This window comes from Plectropomus leopardus, chromosome 1 (genome assembly GCF_026936395.1).
Source record: "Plectropomus leopardus strain MGB_pleo_1.0 chromosome 1, ASM2693639v1, whole genome shotgun sequence".
NCBI classification, from domain to species: Eukaryota; Metazoa; Chordata; class Actinopteri; order Perciformes; family Serranidae; genus Plectropomus; species Plectropomus leopardus.
In genome coordinates, this window is record NC_142176.1 from 14242423 (window position 1) to 14268498 (window position 26076).

At 38.7% G+C, this 26076-nt stretch overlaps 1 protein-coding gene across 3 annotated transcripts in view; it reads left to right on the forward strand.

Annotated features, from left to right (window-relative positions):
• pcdh17 (protocadherin 17) overlaps positions 1-26076 on the forward strand; it is a 73400-nt gene that overhangs the window by 11026 nt on the left and 36298 nt on the right. For 2 of the 3 annotated variants that reach the window (XM_042492722.2, XM_042492739.2), the window contains exons 3-4: positions 17145-17203; positions 18281-18453. In XM_042492722.2, coding sequence (XP_042348656.1) covers positions 17145-17203; positions 18281-18453 — 232 coding nt within the window. The remainder of the gene's footprint in view (positions 1-17144; positions 17204-18280; positions 18454-26076) is intronic. The other variant, XM_042492732.2, reaches the window with a different exon arrangement.

Genomic DNA, 26076 nt, shown 5'->3' on the forward strand with positions numbered 1-26076 from the left:
AGATCCCACTGTCTCCTCTGTTTCTGCTTATATCTGTGGCACAGTTTGAAACCTGACTCCCATGTCTAAAGCCCTGTGTGTGTCTGAAGGGAATTGACAGCCACTGTGTTTCGCAGTGGCTGTTATGTGTTTGTGGCAACAGAGGCGAATGAGTCGGCACTCTCAGATGTTATTGCCTAAACAAAAGGCCCCACTAAGTGGCGGGCACACAAGATTTGTCATCAAACGTTTGACAGTGGGTCCTCTCTTCAGGGTAGCAGTGGCGATGCTGAGTGCTAATGGCGTATGGAAAATTGTATATTTGGCCCAGTCTCATCTTTTTCTATTGTACTTCATAGATGTACTCAATTGGCCCCTCACTGGGTTCATGTCTTAGAGAGAAATCTTTTTGGGGCCTTTAGCATTCAGATCAATTGCTGGTTTGCTCTGTTTCTTATTGATTTTTCCTCTGTTTGGGACTGAAATACTGTATTTCATTATCTATCGCTCCAAGCATTGTTTAGTTTAAAAAAAAAAAAAAATAGTGCTTGCTTTCTTGCCCTCCACTCGCTCTTGCTCTGACTCTCTCCCTTTTGCCTTTCTTTCTCTCTGCTCTTGTCATCTCAGATAAGCGATGCAATTGCTCATGTTACTGACGACCCAAGCCAAATTCATAATGATGAGATTATCTTGTCAACAGTACAGAGTGTATATGTCTGCCGTATTGATCTGTGCACAGTCTTAATAAATGAAGTACCACGATGGAAGCGTTGGCTCAATGATAACTCTGAACACATCTTGCTATTTATACACTCGCGACGCTGCTGAGATGATGAATGGAACTTGTGTATTCTGCCTCCTTTTTTCCTCTTGTCTTTCCTTCCCTTCTCCTTTTCCTCAGATTGATGGGGCAAAACAGCCCCATCTCCCCCACGCACACATTGTCTGGAATGCGTCCTCTTTGAGGTCACTTTGACATGCTGAGTCGATGTTCTCCCAGGTGGAGAGACATGGGTGCTTCTGTGGGAGGATCAAATCAGATATACTACAGGGAAGGGAAAGCAGGGATGAAGAAATTACTAGCGCTGGAGCAGGGTGACTGTGTGTCTTTAAATGACTGAGGTTTGAAGCGGGGGGGGGGGTTATCTGCGCATTTGAAGAGAAGGTCAGCGGGGTTTAGAGCTCGAGATTATGTGTGATTGTTTCTTCCGTGGGCTAGCTGATTAATGCTAAAGCTGGCCTGACAGATTCTTAATGCACCATAGACACACTTAAAAGAGACTCAGAGGAGCCGGCGTCCAACACTTTGACAACGGAGCATTATTCTAAAGCTCATTCTGTCAGTTTTTACCTAGGTGTATGGACAATATCCTTCCTGTCTCCTATTCCTCCGTTCCCCGGCCCCTCCTTTGCTCAGATACCTCTGACCTGATACATATACAGTAGATAGGTCACCTTGAAGTGAAGCTGCACAGAGTCCATCTGCTGTGTGTGTGTGTGCGCGCGCAAAGAGAGACAGAGAGGGAGAACCCAGGTGTGTGTATGTGCACTTGTGCATGTATTGATATTAGACATATGTGCGCTCACATTCAGTGCGTCTGTGTTTTGTGTGTTTATATATCTGCATTTGGCCTTAGTTCTGGGCTTTGGGGAAATATCAAAAATCCTTTCATCCACGGAACGACTCCTCCTCTATCAATTGAAATGGAATAATTTTGTTCTTTTAATGTTGTTGTTCACGATCCCTCAGCTTCAGTTGTGTTAACCTGCAAACCACATTTTGTGGATGGTTTGTTTCAATAGCAAATTATCAAATGCTTGTTTCTTCAGTCATATTGTGCACAAATACTGGAGAAGAGGGCTTAATAATATCAGTTTGAAAGCAAATTAAAGGTGTGTTTTCAGCAGCCTGAAAACAGGTTGATGATACTCCATTTTTAGATTGCAAGGCTGCAAACGCTCAGATTTTCTAAAGAATTAATTGTAGATGCTGACTTACTGTAAATGACTATTGCTCATTTGGCTATTACCCTAAACACCGAAAAATACAGACTTTTGTTCAGTTGGTTCTGTAATGGATTTTTGTATTGTAGTTTGCTTAATCATATTGTTTCATTCAGTTGCAATTAATTATATAAATTCCATCATCTAACATAAAACCTATTTTTTCTTAAAAAGTGCTTTCTGCTTTTATGCTCTCTTGCTGAGAGTTAGATGAGGAGATTGATGAGTGTATCTTAGCAGTTTCATCAAGTCTGCTACGATACAATTTTAATATGATTCAGTGGTACAAGGTACTGACACTAGGCTGCTAACAGCATTTGAATGTTCATTGCAGAGGTACACTTGGACAGAGATGGTGACATAGACATGCCATGGGAACTTCAAAATAAGGGTGTATCTTAAAGATGACGATATGTATCAGTGGTTCATTTTGCAAATTGGATATTGGATCGTTAATCATGGAATCAATATATCCAGATTGATTTATCGTCCCGCTCCTGTCTACAGCCACCTGAAGTGACAGTCAGCATTGATTAGGATATAGCTTAGCACCATTTCTGGAAACCAGCAGATACAGCGAGCCTGGCTATGTCTGAAGTAGGGTTGGACGATATTGAAATTTCCTCGCTGATAGTACTGCTTTAAGAAAAACAACAATGTGCAAAATTATCAGCCAAAAAAAAAAATGTCAGTGAAGAGATAAGATGTAAAAGAGAGAGACTCACTTAGATATACACTTAGAATATGCACTTAGAATATGCACTTAGAATATCTATGGACTGAAATATGCAACACTCAGAAGTGGCCACATTGTGTAAGGAAGCTAATTACAGAGAGATCAAATCAAGGTCGTTTTTATTTAATAACATGTTGAACAACACTGATGTATAGAATGAGGATAACAGATACAGACCTACTTTGCGAAAGCCTGGGTGAGTAAGGGTTGATCTCTCACAATAGGTTGAGTTTCAGTCCTGCTGCTCTTTCTGGGTGGCAGACTTGCGTATCTGATGCCTTTTGACATTGGAGTGGAGATTTGTGGTGTTTCCATCTTTAGTCCTTACTAATTTATTGCACAGCTTCCAAATCACCTCTTTCACATTCTCTGGCTGTCCTTAATATAAAGAACTGTCAAACTGAGAGTGGACATCTTCTCTGCTGAACACGTGCATTTACCAAACTGTCAAAAATATTGCTTATATGTTATTATAGGCTTCTTGCTCAGTAGTTAAACTACGTCTGTGCTCGTTGGTGACATTCATGCATACATGTCTTTAAATTTACAGTAGGGCGGGCCTCTTACCTCTGTAACAATTTTTAACTTTTGGGCTGAGTTGGCTTCGGATAAATGAGGGTGAAGCAAGGTCAGTGCTGACTCAAGACTTCAGTTAATGGCAAAACTGTTGTAACTATTGATGAGCAAGTGCTGAATGATTAGTAGCATACACACTAAGATCACACACTGCACCCTTTACTTTCTTTGCACTGCTTCCCTCCCAGTTTCAATGGTATATATTTAATTCTGCATCAAGTAAAGTCCTCCGTCTCCCATTCCTCTTTTACTTTTTTCCCCAAAGTTTAAATATTTTCCCATATCAATAATCATAAGACTGGTCCCAGCTGCACGCTGCCCAGACCAGCTGCTTAAATGTGTCTACACAAAACGTCTCAAGTAGTGAGGGAAAACAACAGTGCTATTTTAGGAGAACTGGCAAACTGCTGTGTTAGGGTTTTTTGTGTGTTGGAATAAATATCTATGCCAAAAGCTACAGTTATCATTTACTCCTGGGGCTAAACTGCCACAGATGTGGATCGTGTTGATAGCAGTACAAACGTGCTGTCTTGTGTTGCCCTTCCTCTTCAGAGCAGAAAAGTTTCCTCCGAGACAGCAGCTGAGACTGAATTGGCTGCCGAGCTGTTGTCACGGTTGTATTTTTAACAGTTAATGCTGGTAGACAGAAAGAAGTAATATTGCAGAAGATAATTGCAAACATAACTGGGCCTGTAATACTTGAGTAAGATTAGAATGTGAAGTGCTTCATGCCCTTTTCAACTGGAGTAACAAAAACACCTTTTTTTTCAAGGAAAACAGAGATGGGTTCACAACCTGCTCCAGTCAGACTCTTTTTGTCTAGTGGACTGTGATTTAGAATGTTATTTTATTCACGTCCAGGTTCAATTTAATGATTTTTTTTTTGGTCTGGTTTGTCTAGCATTGACTGCCAACGCCTGAACAGGCTCCTCATTATATTGCTCTGCACACAGGTGTGAGTGCACCTCATAATAATGGCTCAGGGATGACACATATAAACACTCTAGTATGTTTATGTCATTAAATACTCATGTGTATTGTGATTTACTTTATTCCAATGGTGAAAATGATTTTTAGTTGTTTGCATTTCTAAGTAAACAAAATGATCTGAGAACAGTTTTTATTTGGGTTTTTTTAATGAGAAGCGTGAAGAATGTGCATAAATGCTACTTGAAAAATCCAAGTACAATCCGATGAAGAAGATGTGATTTAGAGCACAAAAACCCCTGAGTGTAGTTGGAGAAAACTGATCTGCTATCTATTATCTCCCCTTCTGCAGACAATTTTAGAACTGGTTGACATTGACAAAGCTCACACTTCTACTTGTTGCAAATCCAGACTTGTTGTATACAAGATAATAATGCAGCATTAATACAAACATCTTAGCTATGTCTCAAACACAGTAAAACAAAGTCATTTTTGACAGAGTTTAGGGAATTATAGCATATACTGTACCAGGTAACCGGGCCATGTGCAGCATCACTGCCATTTTTGTTGCTTTATTACTGTATTTACCATAATTTTAGTGCTTTGTGAAAGGTCGTTATTGTTAGAATATTACTTGGTATATTTAGGGCTGCACCATGCAAAAAAACAAATTCATATTGTGAGTATTTTGACTACGGGGATAGCAATATGAGTCATGATTTTTTGTGGAATTGCTTTTTTTTTTCAATGGTCACTAAAAAAAAAATAAAAATAATAATAATGATGTGATTTTTTTCAGGGTTCTGCGTCAAACAAGCATGTTCCCTCATGTCTGGAATATTATTTGTAGGTTGGGACATCTCAGTAGCAACATGATGCTTCATTTACAATGGTATGTTGTGACACAATACAGTCCCTGCAATTTTGATATTGCACTTAGCCATATTACAATTTCCAAAATAAATAATAAACAAATTAAAGACATGGTCTTTGTCAAATGCTGAAGATAGAAGGGAAATGAGGCACAATAAGTGGTGTAACACTTTTTTCAGCTTTAGTTGCACCTGGTTGTTATGATACGGAATATTCACAGAAGTAAAAATGTCGGTACAAGGTAGAGTATGTCCCCTAGATAAAGGAAAAGATGGAGCATGTGAAAAGTCTGAATTTCTCCTCCATTGTTGCTGTTGTTCGGCTATGTGATGGTTAGTCTTTGTGGTATTCATCCCAACCCTACTCCACAGTGATTGAACAGCTGTGTAAAAAGTGACAGTGAAAAGTATCTGTAGAGTTTTACCCAAAGTGTAACATTTTTTAACTTTTGGCAACCATAAAAAATGGCAAACGTGTGACACTCATAGCAGAATAGATGCTCAGCACCTTCTCAGTATAAATACACGGCACTCCAATGAAAACAAGTAAAACATGGTGGTTATGGCGATTGCTTGCCATACTTTGCTGGCTTTTTAAAAACGCCGTATTGCAATATTGCCATTTTCACCACAACCCTACATATACCCAGTACATCATTTGCATTATAAGAAGAAGTAAGAAGTAAGAATTTATGTATTATTTGACAAGATCTTGGTAAAAATGAAAAAAAAAAACAAAAAAAAAAAACAATGAGTTGTGTATCCTGTCACAAAGGTAGAGATTGCTTGAGTGAAACACTCTTTCTAAATTCAATTTATTTTATTTTATACTGCAGGGCCATTGTAAAATGGGTCACAATCAAATTGGTTTTATTTACTTCTATTTAGCAGGGGAAAAAATAAATAAATAAAAGAGTGCCAGTTGCCAGTTTGCCAGTTTGCTGTAGTATAGAGCCTCAGTTGTGTGCTTCCAATGTGGCAGCTTATTGTAATCTTTACCCGAGGGGATGTTGGTCAACATCATAGCGGTTTATGGGTAATGTTGTCCTTTTTAGTTAGATAAGGATGATTCATTCAATAATAGCTTAATCATCCCATTAATAAATCAATTACATGCACAGGAGTTAAAAAACAGATTATGATATATTTTTTTGTAATTTGTGGTAAACAGATTATTCTGTATTACTATATGCTTATTAAGACAAGCCTTCTGAGCCATTTTGTTTATGCAGGATTTAGTTTAGCCCATCATTTGATTTTTCATGCATCATAAAATAGGCTAGACTGTAGGATCTCCAGCACCTGTAATGGTATGTGTGTGTGTGGACTGTCTAAGTGAGAGAGAAAAACATGTTCAAGGATATGCACACTCTCAAGAGGTTTGCATTTTATTATTTTCTACGTGAGTTGATTCTCACCATGATAATAAAAGGCTTAAGAGTGGAGTTTAACAACGCTTTGTTGACCATCTCCCAGACTCAGAGGGGGGGTCTGTTTATCCCTTGGAGTTTTCTTTTCATGCTCTTTTAAAGTAATTTAGTCTCCAAAATTAAATGACAGACATTATTACAAAGGATGAATGTACTCTGCAAAAGCAACTCTTAGCAAACCAAAAGAAGCACATTGATGGACTCTTCATAGCAGTTCCTCTTAAAGGCAAATGCAGCAATCCTGCATTTACATTAGGTAACTACCTTAGAAATTTGACCAAAGCAGTCATTTGTAGATAGAACAGAAAATTATATCCAAGCCTGCTCAGGCTCTTCCTCAAAAGGAATATTAAAGTAGCAGTTACCGCACAGGTTGAAGAAAATCAGCCTTTAAGTAGTGTTTTTGTCCCATCTCTTGATGAAAAGAGGCAAGCGCGACCGGCTCAGCCCTCCCTCTGCCCCTGCACCCCTCCTTTCCAGTCTTTCCTTTCTTGCTCCTCACCTATCAATAATTTCTGTCTCCTACTCAGTGTGTGGTTGGATTGACAAGTCAGCTCCTTCATTTGCATGTCATTTTCTAACTATATGAAGTGGTTTTGTTGAGATTTAAGATGGTAAAAAAAAAGAAAAGTTGTGCCACTAAGATGACTTGATGCTTTCCACTGGGCTCCTAATAGGCATCTCTAATGACACTGTATGGTCAACCAAAATAATAGGCAATCAATGTGAGTGGTTGCATATTAATTATGAATATTGTGTCTTTGTGGGTTAGCAGTGAATATGCAAGCGAGAGCTCATGCTGTTTATACAACTGTATATAAAAGCCTCCAAAGTGCTACTTAGCTCTATTTAATGACGGAAAAAATAGCCCCATTCCCTACCAAATGAACACCAACTCAAAAAAAATAAAATAGAATGCAGTCACGTTATGAATTATGGCAAGCTGTCATTAACAAGATGAGAGTTTTGAGTTGGATTAGAGCTGCTTGAGTCACCAGCTTCATAATAAACCAACAGCTCTTACAAAGAAAGTCCCATAGTAGTTGTATTGTACAAGAAACAGCCACAGTACTTCAGCGGCAACTCCAACACATGCAGATGTGGGCGACTTTATTCAGCTTGTGTTGTATTAGATTTGTGGTGCTGAAGTTGAGTTCTGTACAATTAGAAATGGGAAACAGAGGAGAGACTTGTCAGTAAGAGAGATACTTTAAATGACTGATCACTGCGGGAAGGACAAATAATCAATATAGTCTGTAAGAGTCTCGTGATATGTTATCGTTACACTGGCACTAATTCCACATTATGTTCTCCTGTGCTACTGAGGCATGTCCTTCCCATAGTAATAGAAAAATAGAAAGGACATTGAAAGGACTGTTTACCATGGTCTTTTGACTCGTAAAAAGGAAAAAAATGGAAAGTGCTGTCAGTTGTTATGGTGACAGCACATGTCAGTGGGGTCGTAAAGTGTGTCACATTGACTAGTTTAAGTACAGCTGTGCACCAATTCAGGTTTCTCTTTTTCACCAAATTAAGACTAATGTTAGCTTAATTCCCTTGTTAGCTCATCATGAAACACACTTCATTTAAACTTGAAAAAGAGAAAAAAAGCCTCGCACTCATGTTTAATGTCTTTCTCACACATTCATTCATTTAATTGTGGAAGTCCGCCATAATTAAAATATCTGCTGCCACGTATTTATTTTACATTTTTGGAGCTGGACCAGTCATCGGGAGCACTATCAGAATATATATGCACAGTTTGGTTATTCATTGCTCCACACTTAGTGCAGAGTACAGGCGCAGCAAACATCAGGTACAGTGAAATTGAAACTTAACTGTCGTTCTTCTGGGTCAAAAAGTTTACTTTCACTCACCTCTGCAGCAGCTGCTCCTCTCATCTATCCACCAGATCAACAGTTCAGTTATCCAACCTGTGACTCAAACTCCACAAACTGCAGCTGAGGAGTAAAAGAACTCATGAAAAGTTCCACCTTTGCTTTAATCACAGACCCGCAAAAACACCTGAGAGTTGACACATAATGATAAAAGTCAATCTACAATACACTCCCAATGATGTGGAAAATACTGGTATAGATAGTAAATTCACTGTTACAATAATGGTTGAAATAAAACCTTACTTTGCCGAGTTTGACATAAAAATGTGCTGATCTACACACTGTTTATCCCCACAGTCTCTCCTTCTCTCAGCTTCTCGCTGAACAGGGGCTCTCGGTGCATCATGTTTCAACAAACATGCAATTAATGGCAATAAAAGAGAACAGGAAGTAACAGTCACAGCAATATTTTAAAAGTCATGTTTTGCTCACTTCAGTAGGGCTGTAAGCTTCTGATCCGAGATTGGTTGGTACTCATGTTCGACCATATTCTCATTGGTCGGAAAATCGCTGGTGTTTCTTTTACAAGGCTGTGCGTCTCTTCCCAGCTGGAAATGACAGTTGTTGTTGTTCAGCGCTTGTATTTGTCCTCTTACTGGTCTTTTTGGTATTTGTCTCTCTAGAGCCCTACACTTTGTGAGTTTGCAACTTGCCATTAGTCAGTTTGTTTAAGTTCTTTACAATTACAAATGGGAAACAGAGGAGAGACTTGTCGGTAAGAGAGATACTTTAAATGACTGATCACTGCAGGAAGGACAAATAATCAATATAGTTCATACAGAAGTTAGCCCGTTAGTTGCTATGGCAGTGGTAAACATAAAATGGTTACTGCTCTGACCATCTACTTACATTGATTTGAATGGGAATGTTCATTCTTTCATTCTTCTTTTGTGTTCCTTTCTTTCTTTCAGACATTTCTGAAATATTTCCCGCTACACAGTGTTCAACATCAACTATCCATAAAATGAAATCTTTTCACAAAACTCGGCAGGAAGCCAGAAATTGTACATGCATCAGGTCCATTTAAACAGCATGCTACCTCATATGAAACAAAGTCAGAGCTTTAATCATCAGTCACACAGAGTGTTCGCTCACTCATTCATTTGACACTTATGGTTACCTGCCATCCTGTGACAAACATCTTGGTATAGAGGAAAATCAACATAGCTTATGCAGGTGACTCACTGTAGCAAATCATTCTGCAGAAAACCCTGCGGCAAGGGCTTTTTTCATCTTCTGTTATGGTCTGACCAGTGAACAACATTATGAAGTCAGTCAAGTCTGCAGCTGGACTTTGTACCTCACAGATACCAAGCAACAAAAGACGATGTATTCTGCGTTCAAAATATTCTGATAATGAGGGCTGTAACAGTTCCAAAAAATTCACAGTTGAACATGCAGCGTGGTTTGGGGTCAGAGTTCAGTATGTTCAGTATGTTCAGTATGTTTTTTTGTTACAGCTGGGAAAAGGAAACACAGAATTTCTTTTAATTTATTTTGAAAACATTGGCCATAAGTCCTGTGGTCAAAATGCAAAATAAATGGATACAGCTCCTGCTAAAACTAGCAGAACATAAGAAATACAGTAAAAGCGGTGGAGTTCAGATGAATGACCCAACAGACGAGGTGTGAATGTTCATTTAGTAATTTTCTGCACTGAAAAAGAAACATTTATAAGTCTTTTTCTTAACTTTAACAATAGCATATGTGCCCAAATTCAGCCTGTGCCTCATGTCATTTATACAGCTGCACACCCAGGAGATGCCATTTTAACTACTATTTCGTACATTTATCCACAACACAGCTCACTGGGGCACTTTTGAATTATACTAGAGGTTGTGTTTGAGTGTTGCTGACATCTGGCAAAATTGCAACCAGCAGTAGAGTATTACAGAGCTCATTTTTCATTTTAGTTTGTTATGCTTACAGTAGGTGGACATATTTCAGAATCATTTTTTGGAAGAATTAGTGCACAGGTTGCACTGTTTTTCTTACCTGTTTTCAACATCTTTCCTTGTCGGATAATTTGCAAATAATGTACAAATGCTGTGTTACAAATTATCACACATGATAATTGTCACCAATGGCTTGCTTTTTAAAAAAAATATTTTTGATAAAAGACAAAGAAAGTCCATGTGCAGCACACCATCAAAATGACAAAAGGAGATTTTTCAACAGAGAAAACACTCACTCTGAATATCAATATGGATGGTTTAGTATGTAGGATTTAATGGCATCTAGCGGTGAGGTTGTGGAAGAGAAATTGCTCCCATGTGTCCAGGGCAGTCTCACTCCCAACTTGTCAAATTCTGATGGACACTTGGTCAGTGGCCTTTTGGTGTCAAACACCAACACACAGAGGCACTCCTTAGCAGCGGAACAAGATGATCTGGGCAGCGGCATTTGTTGACGCTCCAGGCAACAACCATAGTATAAAGAGCAAGAAAGTCCTCACAGGTCGGGCGGTAAGGGTGGTGGATGGGTCAAACAAATTCTAGACTTTCACCCCAGAGACTGCTGTTTGTGTCCAGTGTGAGCTTGAAAGATTCATAGATGTTTTAATAACGACATGGTGTACTAGTCCAATACTATGCTAATGGATTTTGTCATATTAAGTTAGTAACAGGCGTCCTTATCTTAAGTCAAACCATGATGGTTTTTTTTTAAATTCTAAACCTAATCACATGCTTTTGTTGCCTAAACCTAAGGAAGTAAACTTAAAAAGGATTTTTTTTTTACCTACATTGCATTTATTAAGCAAAAACTGTACATACAAGTTGAAAAGAAATGATGCATGTAAGAAGTGTAAACTGCTATGGCGTTCGTGAACATCCCAAATTGATGCAGGAGGGGGTTATCTCGAGTGTCCCTTTTTTGATGTGATGGGCCACTGATCAAAGGTTAATATTTGTTAAATTAGGATTGAGAATGTGTTGATGGACCAAGCATGTAGGAGAGCTATGGTAGCCAGTGTTTGATTTGTCCACTTTGGGTGACTGTAGAAATAAACAGCTCATTCAAGGGTAAGAAAACACAACAATTCTTATTTTCAGGTGATTATACACTAATGAAAACATAATTATGAACATTATATACTACCTCTGCCAATAGATACCCCTTAATCCTACACACTGGCCCTTTAATTGTGTAAGATGTCTTCTTTTAAAGAGTCATTTATGATTAAGCACTGTCTAGAATCATTAACAATGTGTCCATCTGGACTGATAAGACCTAACTGTGGTTGAAATCTGTCTAGTCTCTATTTACCGGCAGCAGCGGCACTTCCTTCCTTCTCAGAAATTCATTTGGATCTGACCTCTTGTAAGTTATTTGGAAGATAGTGGAAGATATTTAGCAGGCAGTAGACTGTGATGGCTTTAAGTTCACTTAAGCCCATTGATTGATTGGTCTGTTATCTCCAGGAAGATGTATAGGACCAGCTAATTAGATTTGATCACTTACAATTGCTCCTCAGCCACTAGGTAATCAATGCAGTCTAATTATTGTCTAGTTTCTCCGCCCCTTTCCCCCTTACTTCCTTTATCATTTTCTCACTTTGTCGTTTCGCTCACTTTTCTGTTTTCCTCTTTTATTTCCTGAACCCCCCCCCTCACCAGTTCCTTCCTCTGAGCTCAATTTCTTCCTGTTTTATCCTTCACCCACACTTCCTCACCATTTGGCTGTTGCTGAGCTGCTTTGACAGTTTTCCAAGAGGAATAATCTAAAGTTTCCTTGGTGGTAATGTAACACACATACACAACAGAGATATAGTTTATGAAATCGAGAACTGCAGTCCAGATATTTTTCGCCTGAAGTTGTACCACGTGAAAATGAAGGGTTGACAGATCATCAGCCTGACCGATTACTGTGGCCGATATTTGGCATTTTGCTGATTATCTGTATTGCGCGTGGTGTTTCATTTAATGAATGCCTATTAATTTAAATAATAAAAAGTGCAAAGGATGAATTTGAAAAGATGAACTTTTACTTTGTAAAACCTCAGGAAGCTGTTTTTATTTATTTATTTTACATTTTTACGACCTTATAAAAAAAAGTTGATGGGAACTTGCTGTATTTACGTTGAAAGTTTCAGCTTTGATTAAACATTTCACTAAAGGCATTTTAAACACAGTGTTATATTCCGAAATGAAAATATTGACAGAAAGATTTTAATTTTTATTGTAAATGCATATCAGTTACAAGTATCAGTTATCCGTCTCTTTAACTACTAATTATCGGTGATATCTGATAAACCAATATCTGTCGACCCCTAGTGGAAATTGTCAGCTTGTGGTTGTAAACGGTGTCATCAGCAAAAGTGAAAGCCCAGCTTTGTCCACTCGGTGTTTCGTCTCCCCATACTTGCATATATTTTGGCCCTGTGTCCATGATTTTCATAGCTTCCTCTTGGATACATCCTGGTTATGAACTGGCACATGGTCACTACCTTTTATAAGACAGCTGTGCCAAGGAACATCCCAAACACACCACTCACATTCACTGACATGGAGAAACACCTGCACTCACACACATACACACAGAGTAAGTGCTATATGTGTTTTTGGAAGACAGCAAAGGACAAATGCATGTATCATACCTAGCAGGGTAGGTAGAGGGAGGAGGGTGTACTCTTGTTCCTGTGAATAAAGGAGAGCTGTCCAATGATGTGTGAAAGAGAAGCTGCAATTTGTCCTCTTTCACCACCCCTACCCAAGATATCAAACATACACACACACACACAGGTACAGATACACACAAACACAGCCCTGAAGAAACGGACAGTGCCCCAAAATGCACCAACAAGGCCTGAGAGCAGAATAGCACTCCAATATGCTCGTCCCATTTGTCTCAATCGGCACGCTGTCTGCTCGGTCAGTCTTAGGGTCTCAGTGGGAATACAGAATAGAGTGCAGCTTTTTACACTTACTCAGCCTCACTGTACTCAGTATCCCTCTGACCTTTGTGGCCTTGCTGCATGGACTTGATACAACATATCATTTAGTGCAATTCAACAACAGGCTTTTGCAAGTCTCATCCACACAACCAGTAAAAGTGACCTCTGTTGATATCTACACAAAGTGCATTAACCCAGAACTGCTGGATTCATCTTCTGTTCAATAGGTTGGGTGCGTCTCTGAACCCTTTACGGTCAAAATCTCAACTTTTAGGTCCATAAGCAGTGAGAATTTACAACCTTAAAGGCCAAATATACAGATGCTGCAGTTTGGGTCCATTCAATTTAGGTCAGTTTAGTTCAGCTCAATTCAATTCACTTTAGTGCATTTCAGTTCAGTCCATTTTAAGAAGTCCCACAAGGGGAAATTAGAAGGCGAGAAGAGCAAGCATGCAACATGAAATACTCAATGATACTTGCGATGCTAAATTAATTTATGTACTGTATAATTCAGTGTCTGATAATGATAATAAAACTGCCGGACATCTAGCCAGTTTTTATCATCCCCCGCCTCCCCAAATTATCCTGTATTCATTGTGGGCTCTGACTGGCTAAGTACAAAGCAGCCCATACTGGCCATTATCGATCCATTAATTGGAAAGTGGCCCATTGTAGTGAGAGGGCAGGGCAGTTATGGACAGACAGGAAGAGATGGAGGCTTAAGATCAGCCTGGACTCAAATTGGCAGGAAAGAGGTTTCTATGAAGTGGCATAATGTGCTTTTTATTGGCTTGGACGGGGATGGAGGTGAGGTAGACGGATGTAGATCATATGCAACTTTATATTAGGGCTGGGTAGCATGGAGAATATCAAATCTCATGACATTTTTTTATGACTGGCAATTTTTATTTTCTCATATTCAAATTAAACAAACATACTATGGTCTTCAGAATACATTGTAGTACATGCAGCATCCAAAAAACCACAACAACAACAGTGAAGAAAAAATAAAAACAACCCACCCATCCCACCCATAAACTAAGAGGGGTCAACCTTCTACCATATGACTTATTTCTCACTCTGTTAACAGAAAAACAATATGGATGGACACCTTAGGAAACACCTAAATCTCATGACATTTTTGACCGACTACCTCGATGTTGATACTGAGATGATTGTTACTGATGGTCGGGTTGACGACTGGTGCCTTCACACAATTGATGCAATGAGATTTTAGATAAATGATAATTAGTAATGTGGATATAATGACTAAATGGGACAGCTAAAATAATAGAAATTACATCACTTTACTGTAATGTAGCCTCTTCAACCAGGAAAAGACAACACTCGGATATGACAATATCCAAAATCTAAGACCGTACCCAGCTGGCACCAGATGTTAATATGACATCAGGAAGACCTTGGACTTTTGCATTAGACAGAGACATTAAACTTTGGTTGGAATGAAAATCAGGTTGACGATATTTTAAATGCCTAATGACGTGAGCATTTCATGTTTCGTTTATTATTTTATATTAATATATTGCCGGGCCCTACTCTTTTCAGCATTTTATTGTTCTGTTAATTGCGAAAATTTGTAATACGAGATAAAGTGGAAAGACACATTTGCTCCCTTGCTTTTCTCCATAGGAGGTGTCTACCTGGTTATCGCCTGCATCTTACATTTAGCACCGTGGCTACCTGAAAGTGCTGATCTGTCCTCCCTCTCTGTCTCCACACTGTCGCTGTCTCTGTCTCTCTCTCTGCGCAGTCTTCATCCTCTATGACATCATTCTCCTAACACCAAATTTTCTTCACTGCTGCTTTGTGTGTAAATGTGATTGACACAATGCTGTATTTATTTTTAAACTTTCAACAATTTTGAAGGAAAAATACAGACTTGGTGTGCCAAGGTCTTAAGAATGACATTCATGATTTTTTATTTTATTTTTTATTTTTTTAAAGAAAAATTAAAAAAATAGTCATGGATAATGTGCAACAGAAGTCAGGGGCGTATATCAATTTTACACTCTGTTGAAATACACTAGACCTTTGCCATTTCAAGTTCATTTCATTAATTCTAAAAACTACAGTGAAAAAGGAGAAACTATTTTAATCTATTGTGATGTACATTTCAATATTTGCTCTATGTGCACAGGTGCAGAAAGTAAATGAAATCCTTTAACAATCAAGCAAAACCTTTTTCTGTTCATGTAATGTCCTTTCATCCCGATCGGATTCAGTGCCAAAAGTGCCGAGTTGATTGAAAAGTATGTCCAAGGACGAGTCCCTGGTCATAAAAGTACAAGGGGCACGTCAAATATAAAGACTTCCATCTCCCCTTTTTGAGAAATTCAGGCTGTTATCATTTCAATGTCAAATGATTTCAAGCGTTCATTCTCTTCTTACTCCGTGGTCAGATTCCAACCTTTGATATATTCTGCGGTTGTTTTCTTTTAATCTTGGCGAGGCTGAGGTGGAATAAAGTGTTTAGGTAGAGATAAAGGTGTCGGAAAAAGCATGGAAGGTCAAAGTACTGGGTGGCCTGTCTGACCTTCACACACCATTTTTTCATACCGAGCCACCGCAGAGCATGGATGACATTGAAATACTCTATCGACTGTGAGTCAAGCTGTGCATGTGAAAAAGCCTGGCACAAGGAGACATTACTCACTAAACATGACATTTTACTGCTATCAATTCAGGACAGAGAGTTGTGGACTACATAGGGTAATTATTTGTGTTGCTGTGATGTATACTGCTACAACAATAGGAAAGCTATTTTTTCTCAAAGCCATTTGTTTCTACCCTTCCTACCTCTACCCAGCAGAGACTTTGACATATTCCTGTAATAATTTTAACAAAATATAAACACATTAGTCTCTTTCTACCTGTGTGGCTTATACACCTGATTGCTTTTACATTAGTTGTTTTCATTATTAGTAAGGCTGACAGGCACTTCTGTAAATGCCAGAAAGAAACTGGGATCTTTGTGACCTTTTAGATCAATCGACATGATTAAAAACCCTCATATACCGTCCTTTGATATAATTAACAAGAGAGAGAGAGACGGTACTTTCCAGTGCCAACGTGATTGATCCAGTCTGTAATGCACTACTGCATACAGTGCAGAGGATTGAGGAGTGTTTGTGCAGTTTATGCAGTGCAGGCTTTGTATCAGTATTCCATTATACTGATGTATTTCGTCAAACGGGCCATACTGTTCCTTTGTGCGACTGTAGACTATAGTGCATCAGTGTGTCTTTGTGTGTGTATGTTTTTCTCTATCGATCCACATTCTGTAGGATAAAGCCCCCTGTGTATGATCAGGTAGCCTCGTATCGAATAAGCACCACATGGTTCAACACATACAAGTCCCAGTTCTTCGCTAACAATCTCTCAGATTCTGCAGAAACACAAAAACTGTTGAAGCTCAGGTTTTCTCACAGAAATGTTTTGAAAGGAACTAGCAAATTGAATTTTAATTTCAGTGCAAATAGTGCTTTAATTTGGTGATGGGATGTTTAGCTGACAAGTTTTCTATGCTCATCATGACTATTGTCCTATAGCAGCTATTGATCATGTCTGCCACATTTGATGCTAAGCTCTGCGGTTTACTCTTGAAAGGCTAATTAGCTTGCTTTATAGTATGTGGATAATGAAATGCTCAAACCTAAATTATATAGAGATCACAGTCCTCTCTGTCCTCTACCTCATTTTTTCTGCATAATTAATCATATGTCACTGGGAGATCTTGTGTCTCAGCAGGACTCATTCCTGTAGAGCCCACTACATACTTTTTTCTCTTTCTCTCTCTCTTCTCTGCAGACGGACAATTTCCCCACTGAGCCTAATTATATGGGTAGCAGACAACAGTTTGTTCAAAGGTAAGACTTTGGATCTATAACCGTCACTACATCTCAGACCTTTGTTTTCTTTTCGCCAATAGTCTCAACACAGTGCCACAGTTACTAAACTGACAATTGTACTGAGTCATAGCAGAAGGAGTAAGGGCATGTTCATTTAATTAGGTTTAAAAGTAGTCACTAACAGTGTTCTCTATAATACATAAAACTCCATCACACAGAATGCCTTCTTTTTATTTCATTTTTAGAAGACATCTTTGATTTTTTTTGTTGTATTTTTGTCATGTTGTACTTAAAGGTCCCATATTGTAAAAATCAGTTTTCCATGTCTTTTTTTATATTATAAAGCATGTGTAGGTGCTATATAAATTAGGGCTGTCCCTGAAAGTCGGAGATTCAAATCATCAGTCGGACAACCAACAGTCAATTTAGATTGCCTCAAGTTGGTCAGCCGTTGTTTTGTTTTTTGTTTTGTTTGTCAGTGTGTTGTGCAGTGTGCTTCTGGGGATATTTTGGGCCCCAGATTTTGCAGCGGAGTGAGCGCTCTTGACTTTCTTGCTATTCTTTGGTACAAGCAGATGTGAACATGCAGGCAGCAGCACAGAGGACAAGAGATGATATGAAACATCTACTCTCTTCTGCTGAGAAGTGGTAAATTTAGAGCAAACAGCAACTTAATACAACACAGTCTCTGGCTTTTATTGCATATCTAGTCTATCTAGTCTTGGCAAGTGTAGTTGTTTACTATATAACGTGAATGCCGCTTTCACACTAAACGATTCCCTAAACGTCCGTTCAAACTTTATATTGGGGGGGGTTGACTATATTGAACAGTCAAATCTGATTTGATGCATAATTCTGAGTCTAGTAAAATTAAAGCATGTAAACATGTTCTAGTAGTAACCCAAAATACAAGTATGAACCTAAATGAACCTGAAAATTAGTATAATATGGGACCTTTAAGCATTCAGGGATGCTCATTAATGTTTCATGCTGTCGCTAAACTTCCCCTGATGGTTAAAACGACAAAAAAGTCTTAAAAAATCCTCATTCAAACACTGTGAACTAACAATCTACTTTGTTTGTTTATGTGTCTAGTAGTTCAACATTTAAAGACCCAGAGCGAGCAAGCCTCAGAGACAGTGGTCATGGGGACAGTGACCAAGCTGACAGCGACCAGGACACCAACAAAGGCTCCTGCTGTGACATGTCTGCAAAGGAGGCCCTCAAGTTGAAGGCTACAGGTGTGAAACCACCACCTTTGGAGCAAGGTGAGCCCTCAAAATCCAAGTGCATGAAAAATGAAAGATGTGAGCCATACGCACTTGAACCATATAACTATCAATCCTTTTTTATTTTTTTATTTTGGTGTAGTTATTTGTATTAACGATTGAGCTCCTGACTTGCTTGAATGCTCGCAATCTGAACTTATACTTGGCTACTTTATTCTCCTCTACTTTGTTCTCTGCACTTTTCTCATTTAGTGTGTGTGTGTGTGTGTGTGTATTTAAGGGTGTGAGCGAATGCACATTCTATACACGTCCTCAGTTTATCAAAGCAGACAAGCCCATTATGTTTTTATAAGCCCAACTACTTCAGCCTCTCCATTTAGTCCCCCTTCCCTGAGCACCCGTCTCTGAAACTTTGATAATGGAACATGGAAAATGACTTAGTGAGCGGCAGGAGATGTAGCTTCGTAGTGTGGTGATTAAATATGAATAATTATTCTAAGCGCTGTGGGTCGGGCAGATTACACATGACATGTGTAGAACAATAACTCCCCAGATATGAGTTGTTGCAGTGCTCCCCACCCCAGCCACCTCACATGATTAGTGCAGGGTCAGGGGAGGCAAAGAACCCGAGATTATATAGAAACAAGTACAGGGACAGGAGGTGGTATGGTAAATTTCTCACTGCAGCTTCATCCAGTCTTGTACTTTACTGGTGGGCCATTACCTGCTTAGCAAAACAGATATTCCCACAGAAATACAAATTCACTAAAGTCTCAACACTAAGAAGTATCTCAGTGACTGGCTCCAGAAGTACAGTGCGGTATACTGAACATGGATTCTGTGTAATGGTGCTATTAATCCAGGGAACAGAAGGGCTGTTTTACTCTTTGCGGAAGGACAATGACAATTTGTGCAACACTCTGTGCTGCAATATGCACGTCTGACTAGATGGCTTTTTATTTCCTTTCCATTGGTTTTTAGAATTAAAAAAAAGCCACACACGTTGGCAAGAGAAATTGGCCAATTAAAAAGCTCCATATGTTTCTCATTTTGAAAATGTTCCTATTTAATTGTCCATGAGGGACTGACAGAATCACGTTTATACACACAGAACACATGACAAACGCAGCCAAGAGTGTTTTGGGCAGTAGTCAGTCGGTAAAAAAATGTCCCAGTGCAACATTGTTGTTGCCTGATAGTGCCAATCACAGCCTGTCCGTCCACCTTTCTGTTTTCTGTGTGTTGTCTTCGATCAGTATCCTTTTCCCAAATTTGTCGCAACCAAACAGCACAGTGCTTGAAACTCAGGCTGCAACCTGTTTCTCACTCACCACTGCTTCTGCTCTCCCATTTATTGTCACACTCCGCTGTGCTTTCACCCCCGCTCCGCGAATTTTCGTTTCACATCTCCACCCCTCCTTGTTTGGGGGGAATCGATTGATGTGAGATTAGACAGTTAACTGGCTGCAGCTGGCTGTGTTTAGCCAATAACATGTGGGCTCGGCTAAGATGTGGGGGGGAGGGCAGGGGCAGGAGGTCCAGGCATGGTGCAAGAGCAATGATGAGGAGTGAGGGGTGGCGAACAGCGCTCTGGCAGCTTTCCAGTGCATCTTTATTAAAACACCTCCAAAGCAGCAAATTATGCCTCACTTTGAGTTAATACTTACACGAGGAAACAATATTATGGTGTGATCTTTTGCAAATTACATCTGCTCAGGAAGGTCTGCTTTCATGTTTTATGTCTTCCCGCTGTTTAAGATGAATCGTAAGACGGTCACCTTGCGCCTAAGCTCAGGAGTAGTCCCATCTGCTGCTTTGTCTTAAACAGTACAGCTCATGTACAGGTAATTTATTATAGTAATTTTATGGCTAATTAATGAGGCTTAGTAGAGAGAAAAAATGAGAAAGCTGGTAAAGGAATTATGATGTGCTGCTCTCCTTTCAGGCAGTGATATCTGTGGTTTAGGCCTTTGAAACCTGGAGGGACGTCACTTTTCCGGTGTTGCTGTCAGGTGCCTATCACAAGTATTTAAAACTGATTTGGGCCTTGAGAAAATTGGTGTTTCCAAGATATGGGAAAAATTAGCAACTTGGCAAGAAATGCTGCACGAATTGCAAGAAATTAGTAGATTTAGAAAATTACTTTAAAAAAGCTAGGGAAAAACTGTATACATAATTATCATAATTTTTTATTTGAAATTAGGTTACAGAATTATTCTAATTTTGTAAGCCCTTTCCAGGGGTTTATTCCCTTTTTTAAAACTTTCTTTTTCATCATTGTACATATACATATATGTATGTATAAGTATATATATTATTTATTCATTTATTTCTTACTAATTTCAATTAATTTTATGTACTTTACAGTTTTTTCTGTTTTTGGTTATTTTATTTATTTATATAGTTTATTTGATAGGCAGATTTGTGAATAAACATTGTACAACTTCCGCCTCAGGGAAACAAGTTGTAGTAACTGATGTTTCACATATAGAGATTATAGCAATTGCTAGTTTCCAACTCCTGTCCCTAGTTAGTTCTTTCGGTGCTCATTGCCTTTTTTCCATGTTTTGAAAGAAATCAAACTGATTTGCTTAGGTTTCAAAGGGTTAAATAAAGCTCTCTGCATGCATGGACTTGAAATGTACACACACAGGTATGTCTATTATCAGATGGGAGGAATAAAAAAAAAAAAAAGGAAACAGGAGCTTGTCATTGGTCACTCTCCCTGGGGTCGATTTCCTGCAGGCTTATTTTCTTCACATCTCAGCACTTAGCATCTACTTCATAGGTCTCTCTCTATCACCCCTCCTTCCCTCCTTCATCCCATCTTAAGTCCTCCGTTTCTCTCCAAGCATAGCCCTCCCAATTACTCTCTGTAGCTCTCTGCTTGCCTGCCAGGACTCTGCGGCCTCATTCACTGGCTCAGTATAAATAGAACTACAAGTGCACAAAGCATGTAGTTCAAGTCCCAATCAATCCCCAACCCTGTTTCAGTTCTTGGCCCTTATAGTCACCAGGTTGTAGCCTACAATGTACAAACAATTGTGTCTTATTTTGATTTTGCCATCCTTTTTTTCTTACTTCTACCTCTTTCCCCTCAGTTTCTCTCTTTTTACTGTGGTTAAAGGCATCAGTAGGACAAACAGAACTCCCAATTTCCGTGCTTGTAATTCATCTTCTTCTCAGATGTTCAGTGTGTTTCCCTCCCCTGACAACATAATCTGGACATCTTCGCACTGGGGACCAGTCTCAAATTGATTAATTAGCCCTGCAAAATTGGTAGCAAAGTATTAATTAAGCTTAAGTATATCAAATGCATTTTTTTGCCAGTTTTAAACGGCGATTAATTGATGCTCCAGCGTGCCTGCAGCAGACGTTGATACAGGCTCGTCTGGCTCCGGCGGAGTGGCTGGCAGCACATCGCTCGCCTCTGTGGAGATGACTGCCATAGTCGCTATCACGAACAGACAGGCGGCAGTGGTGTAGGGAGATGTTTCCCACTGATAGGGCTGTCCGAGGAAATGGAGAGAGAGGGATGATGAAGAAGGGGGAGGAGGACGACCGTGGAGGGACGCTGTTTGACAGGGATACTGTTTGACTGTACCAGCTGACCTGTCCTAATTAGCTGCGATTGGAGCGTGATAATCAAGCCGCCTGCCTTGTTTTAAAAGTGAGGCATGAGTGGGACAGAGGAGGGGGGGTGGGTGGGGTGATACCACAAGGACAGCATGGTGGATACAGTGAGGAAAGACAGCATGAGATGTGTTTCTATGACAGCGCAGTAGAAGGCAATGACATTGGCATTTCCCCGGTATTTGTGGCAGGGTTATAGAAATCCTCGCCCCCACAACGTCCCTCAGCTCCTAAATAGCTTAAATAAGGAAAATGTCATGCTTTGTCAATTACTCTCACACAAACTTTTGGCGCATACACACCCAAACAAAGATGTAAAAACACACACAGGCATGTATACTGTACACAAATAAATGATGATGTTGTATAATTGTTACTCACCAGACACTGTGTTTATATGACGCTTGTGTTCTCTGTTGGTGATTAATAAGTTATAGAGCAGAGGATGTCAGTGAGTTCTCAGAACTTGGATACATGTATAATTTATATATCAAACAGGGACATCAGCCGAAAATATTTTTGACAGGTTACACTTATTAGTTTATAGGTTTGTGTTTACTGTACAGCACCTCACTGTGCATCAGGTCTGATAGGAGCTGGCTAGCTAGAGGAGCCGCCATTGATGTACACTGCGTTCATGTAATGTCACAATAATGGAAATGACATTTACCCACTTGGAAAATTCCCATGAATAGCCTCTCATGTCAGTAAAACAACTCAGCAACTCTGGAATAATTTTATAACATGAGTTGCTGAATTGATGTCATAAATGCATAAACATAGCGGCAAAAGTCAGCATTTGGTCAATGGTCAGAAACTTTCATTTATTTACGTATTAGATATAAATTTTTGATCAGATGTAAAGTGTAATATGGTATTAATGTTAAGTGCTGCCAATGTAGAGTGGCCTAGACTTTATAAAAATAAAATATAAACATATAATATTTAAAGTATATAAAAAAAAATTAAAAAATAATAATCTGAAAATAGCTATCGACGTCTATCAATGAGCGTTTAAACGCTCATAGCATTAAAATGCAACCCATTTTCTTTGCAGCGTCCATGTTGTTCCCACTATACGACTTCAAAGCTCATGAATACAAAAAGGTTGAAAGAACGACTTCCCAACTACAAAACTCCGGCCTTCCGACATCACATGAAACAGCAGTTTTAAGAAAACCTAGATTCGGCACAGAGGCAATGCCTCATTCACTCCCTAATATCCAATTATCAATGTCTCTTTGGTGGCAGGATAACTTAAAAAGCTGATTTTGGTGACATATAGACAGTGACAAACTGATAGCCTAATGTTTGATTGACGTTTTGGCATAGTGTGGACCTTCATGTCTTTATGAAGCACTTGCAGACTTATAACTCTTTTTATACAATCTCAAAAACTTAAAAGAAAATCAAAATCCTAAATTCTTTAGTTCAACATGACTCTTTCAGTTAAAGCTATCTAAAGCCACGGCAGAGCTGTTGTGTGTTGAATTTATTTCTGATGCCTATAAATTGAAATTTTAGCAATTAGTTACTGTACAGTATTGTTTGTGTGATGTCAAATATCTATCTAGTTATCACAGGATAACTTACTGTTAATATTTTATATGCGTATGCTGCTGGGAACAATGAGAGCCCATAAGAGCCTATTTATTCCTTTGGATATAGCCTAGTGCTGTTAGATTTCACCACCATTATTATTCTCATTATTAGCATTTTCAATTAAATACAATACCCATAACAATAAACCTAGTATATCTTTTAAAAAGCAATTCCATGTAATGGATTTTTAAGTTCTCATTGTGACACTTACAAGCAAAAAGAGGTCACGGCTTTATAGTTGTCCATCTGTAAAATCACAAGAAAATGAAGTCTTTACATGTTGTTTTCTGGAATAATAAGTTTCTCCACCAGTCCACACTGAGACTAAGCAAACTAAATATTCAGACGTTAATCCATCTTAAATATTCACCCATCTTCCCTCGTGGCAGTCTTAATCTTAAGACTCTAGCATTACTGTACTTTTCCAGTGTTTCAAGTTCCCTCAATCTCCATCGTTCCTATTTTTCCCTTTCTTTTTATTTGCAGCAATTAATTTTAAAGCATGAGCGAACCTTTGATGAAAAAGAAAATGCAATTCCGTGATTAATTGACTGGTCAGAAGTCAGATCAGATGCCCTTTTCACACTTGCAGCCATGGCAACCTCTATCCTGCTCACTTTGGCCTTCAATAAACCTTTATCTGACTGCTGGAAAAGGGCATTCCATTCAACAGCATTCATATTTCATGGACAGATAAATGCAGACACGTTTACATGCGGCGGGTAGATGTGTATTACCCATATGATTCAAATAATTCTGAATTTTTATTCAAAATGCAGCATGATCACTCGGTTTTAATCTCAGCATTTGCATGCATGTCATTTTTGTCACAAAGAGTGTACTTAGGCCAGTACAGCTGATAAACAATACAATTCATGTTGCATTTGCTAATGCATGTGTGTGTCATTTGGCGGTGTTTATATTTATAATGTATAAAATATCAAATGCTTTTATAATGGTGGACCAGATATACCTTTTATATGTAAAACTGTACACCAATTAAACCAAAACAATATTATTAGTGGATAAATAGTGGTGGATCTTCCCAAAGGCAACATTGGTGGTCTAGGGTGCCACTCCAAACCCCGAAAAATATGTTAAAAAAAAAAAAAAGAACATAAGGTATATGGTGGAGTGGATGGAGTGGAGTGTATGTGCAAAGAAATAGTGTAAGAGAAAATAAAAAGGCATAAACCATATCAAATAATCAATATAAATAAAAATAAGAGGACAAAATTTGAATTTTGGACATAATGTAAGAATTTTTTTGTTTTTTAGCTTTTGTTAGTTATTTTAATTGCGTTACTTTCAGATGAGCGCTTGTTTTTAATAAATACAATAATTTTAATTTTAATCATTTTTGGGGGGGTTGGGGGCTTGCTCAGGGCACTGAATAAAAAGTCTGGCACTGTGTGTGAAAGATGTATTTTAGTCACTCGGATAGTTTAAGTTGTTTCTGAGCTTTCAAAAGAAATCCTAAAAAAGTGATGGCTGTTGTAATTATGTAAATGATGATTTATCACCATTTGATGAATAAGTTTATGTCTTTCTTTGTGTTAAAATAGTAATTTCTACGTGAGTTCGCTTCCCTCTTAAATTATTGTTTAGAATATTGAGTTTTCGGCTGAAGTCAGAGAAGGACGGAGACCGACAGGGAGAAAGAGAGAAACACGAAGTTTCGCAGCACAATTGAATCTGAAATGAACAAAGCAACACTAAATCTGGCTGCTCAAAGACAGGCTGCTTGAAGATGCACTGCTTTTGTATCATTTCCAGTGGGCCTTGGATCCAAAATGGACATGTGACGGAGCCACAGCACAGCCAGAACGTGACTCAGTCACATCTTTTGGGCAAAGTGGCTTTTAGACATTTATTCATCGGATGAAAAAAGCAACCATTAATGCCGTTATGGTCGTCTAAAAAAAGCTGGATCAGTGACATGAGAAAAGACAAAGATTTTCATTTTTCTTTACCATCAATAGCTGTGATATTTGCCAACAGCTTATGATATTATGATGTATGATATATCTCTTATACCCTTAGATCAAGAGGCTTTACTGCAATATTGCAAAAGGAACTCTTAGTCCTTTATAAATGTATATAATCTATAACAACAACAAATACAACACAATAATTTCTCAGTGATATAAATTTGTATTTAAAAAAGTGCTTTTATTCCCCCATAAATCATCACAGCCAGAACTTTTCTGCAAGTGGAAGCTGAGCCTTTAATTTTTACATAAAATTTTCTGTTACCAAGCTTGCGTAATCAGCTAAAGTCTCCATCAGGGTGTACTCTCCAGTGCAGAGGGGGCATCGTTAAAGTGCTATTCCACACACAGTGTTAAAGTAATTGTTCTGCAGGTTAATGGACAAACATCTGCTGAGAGAGAGGCTTCATTTGAGGAGCATTGTAATTAGTTAGTT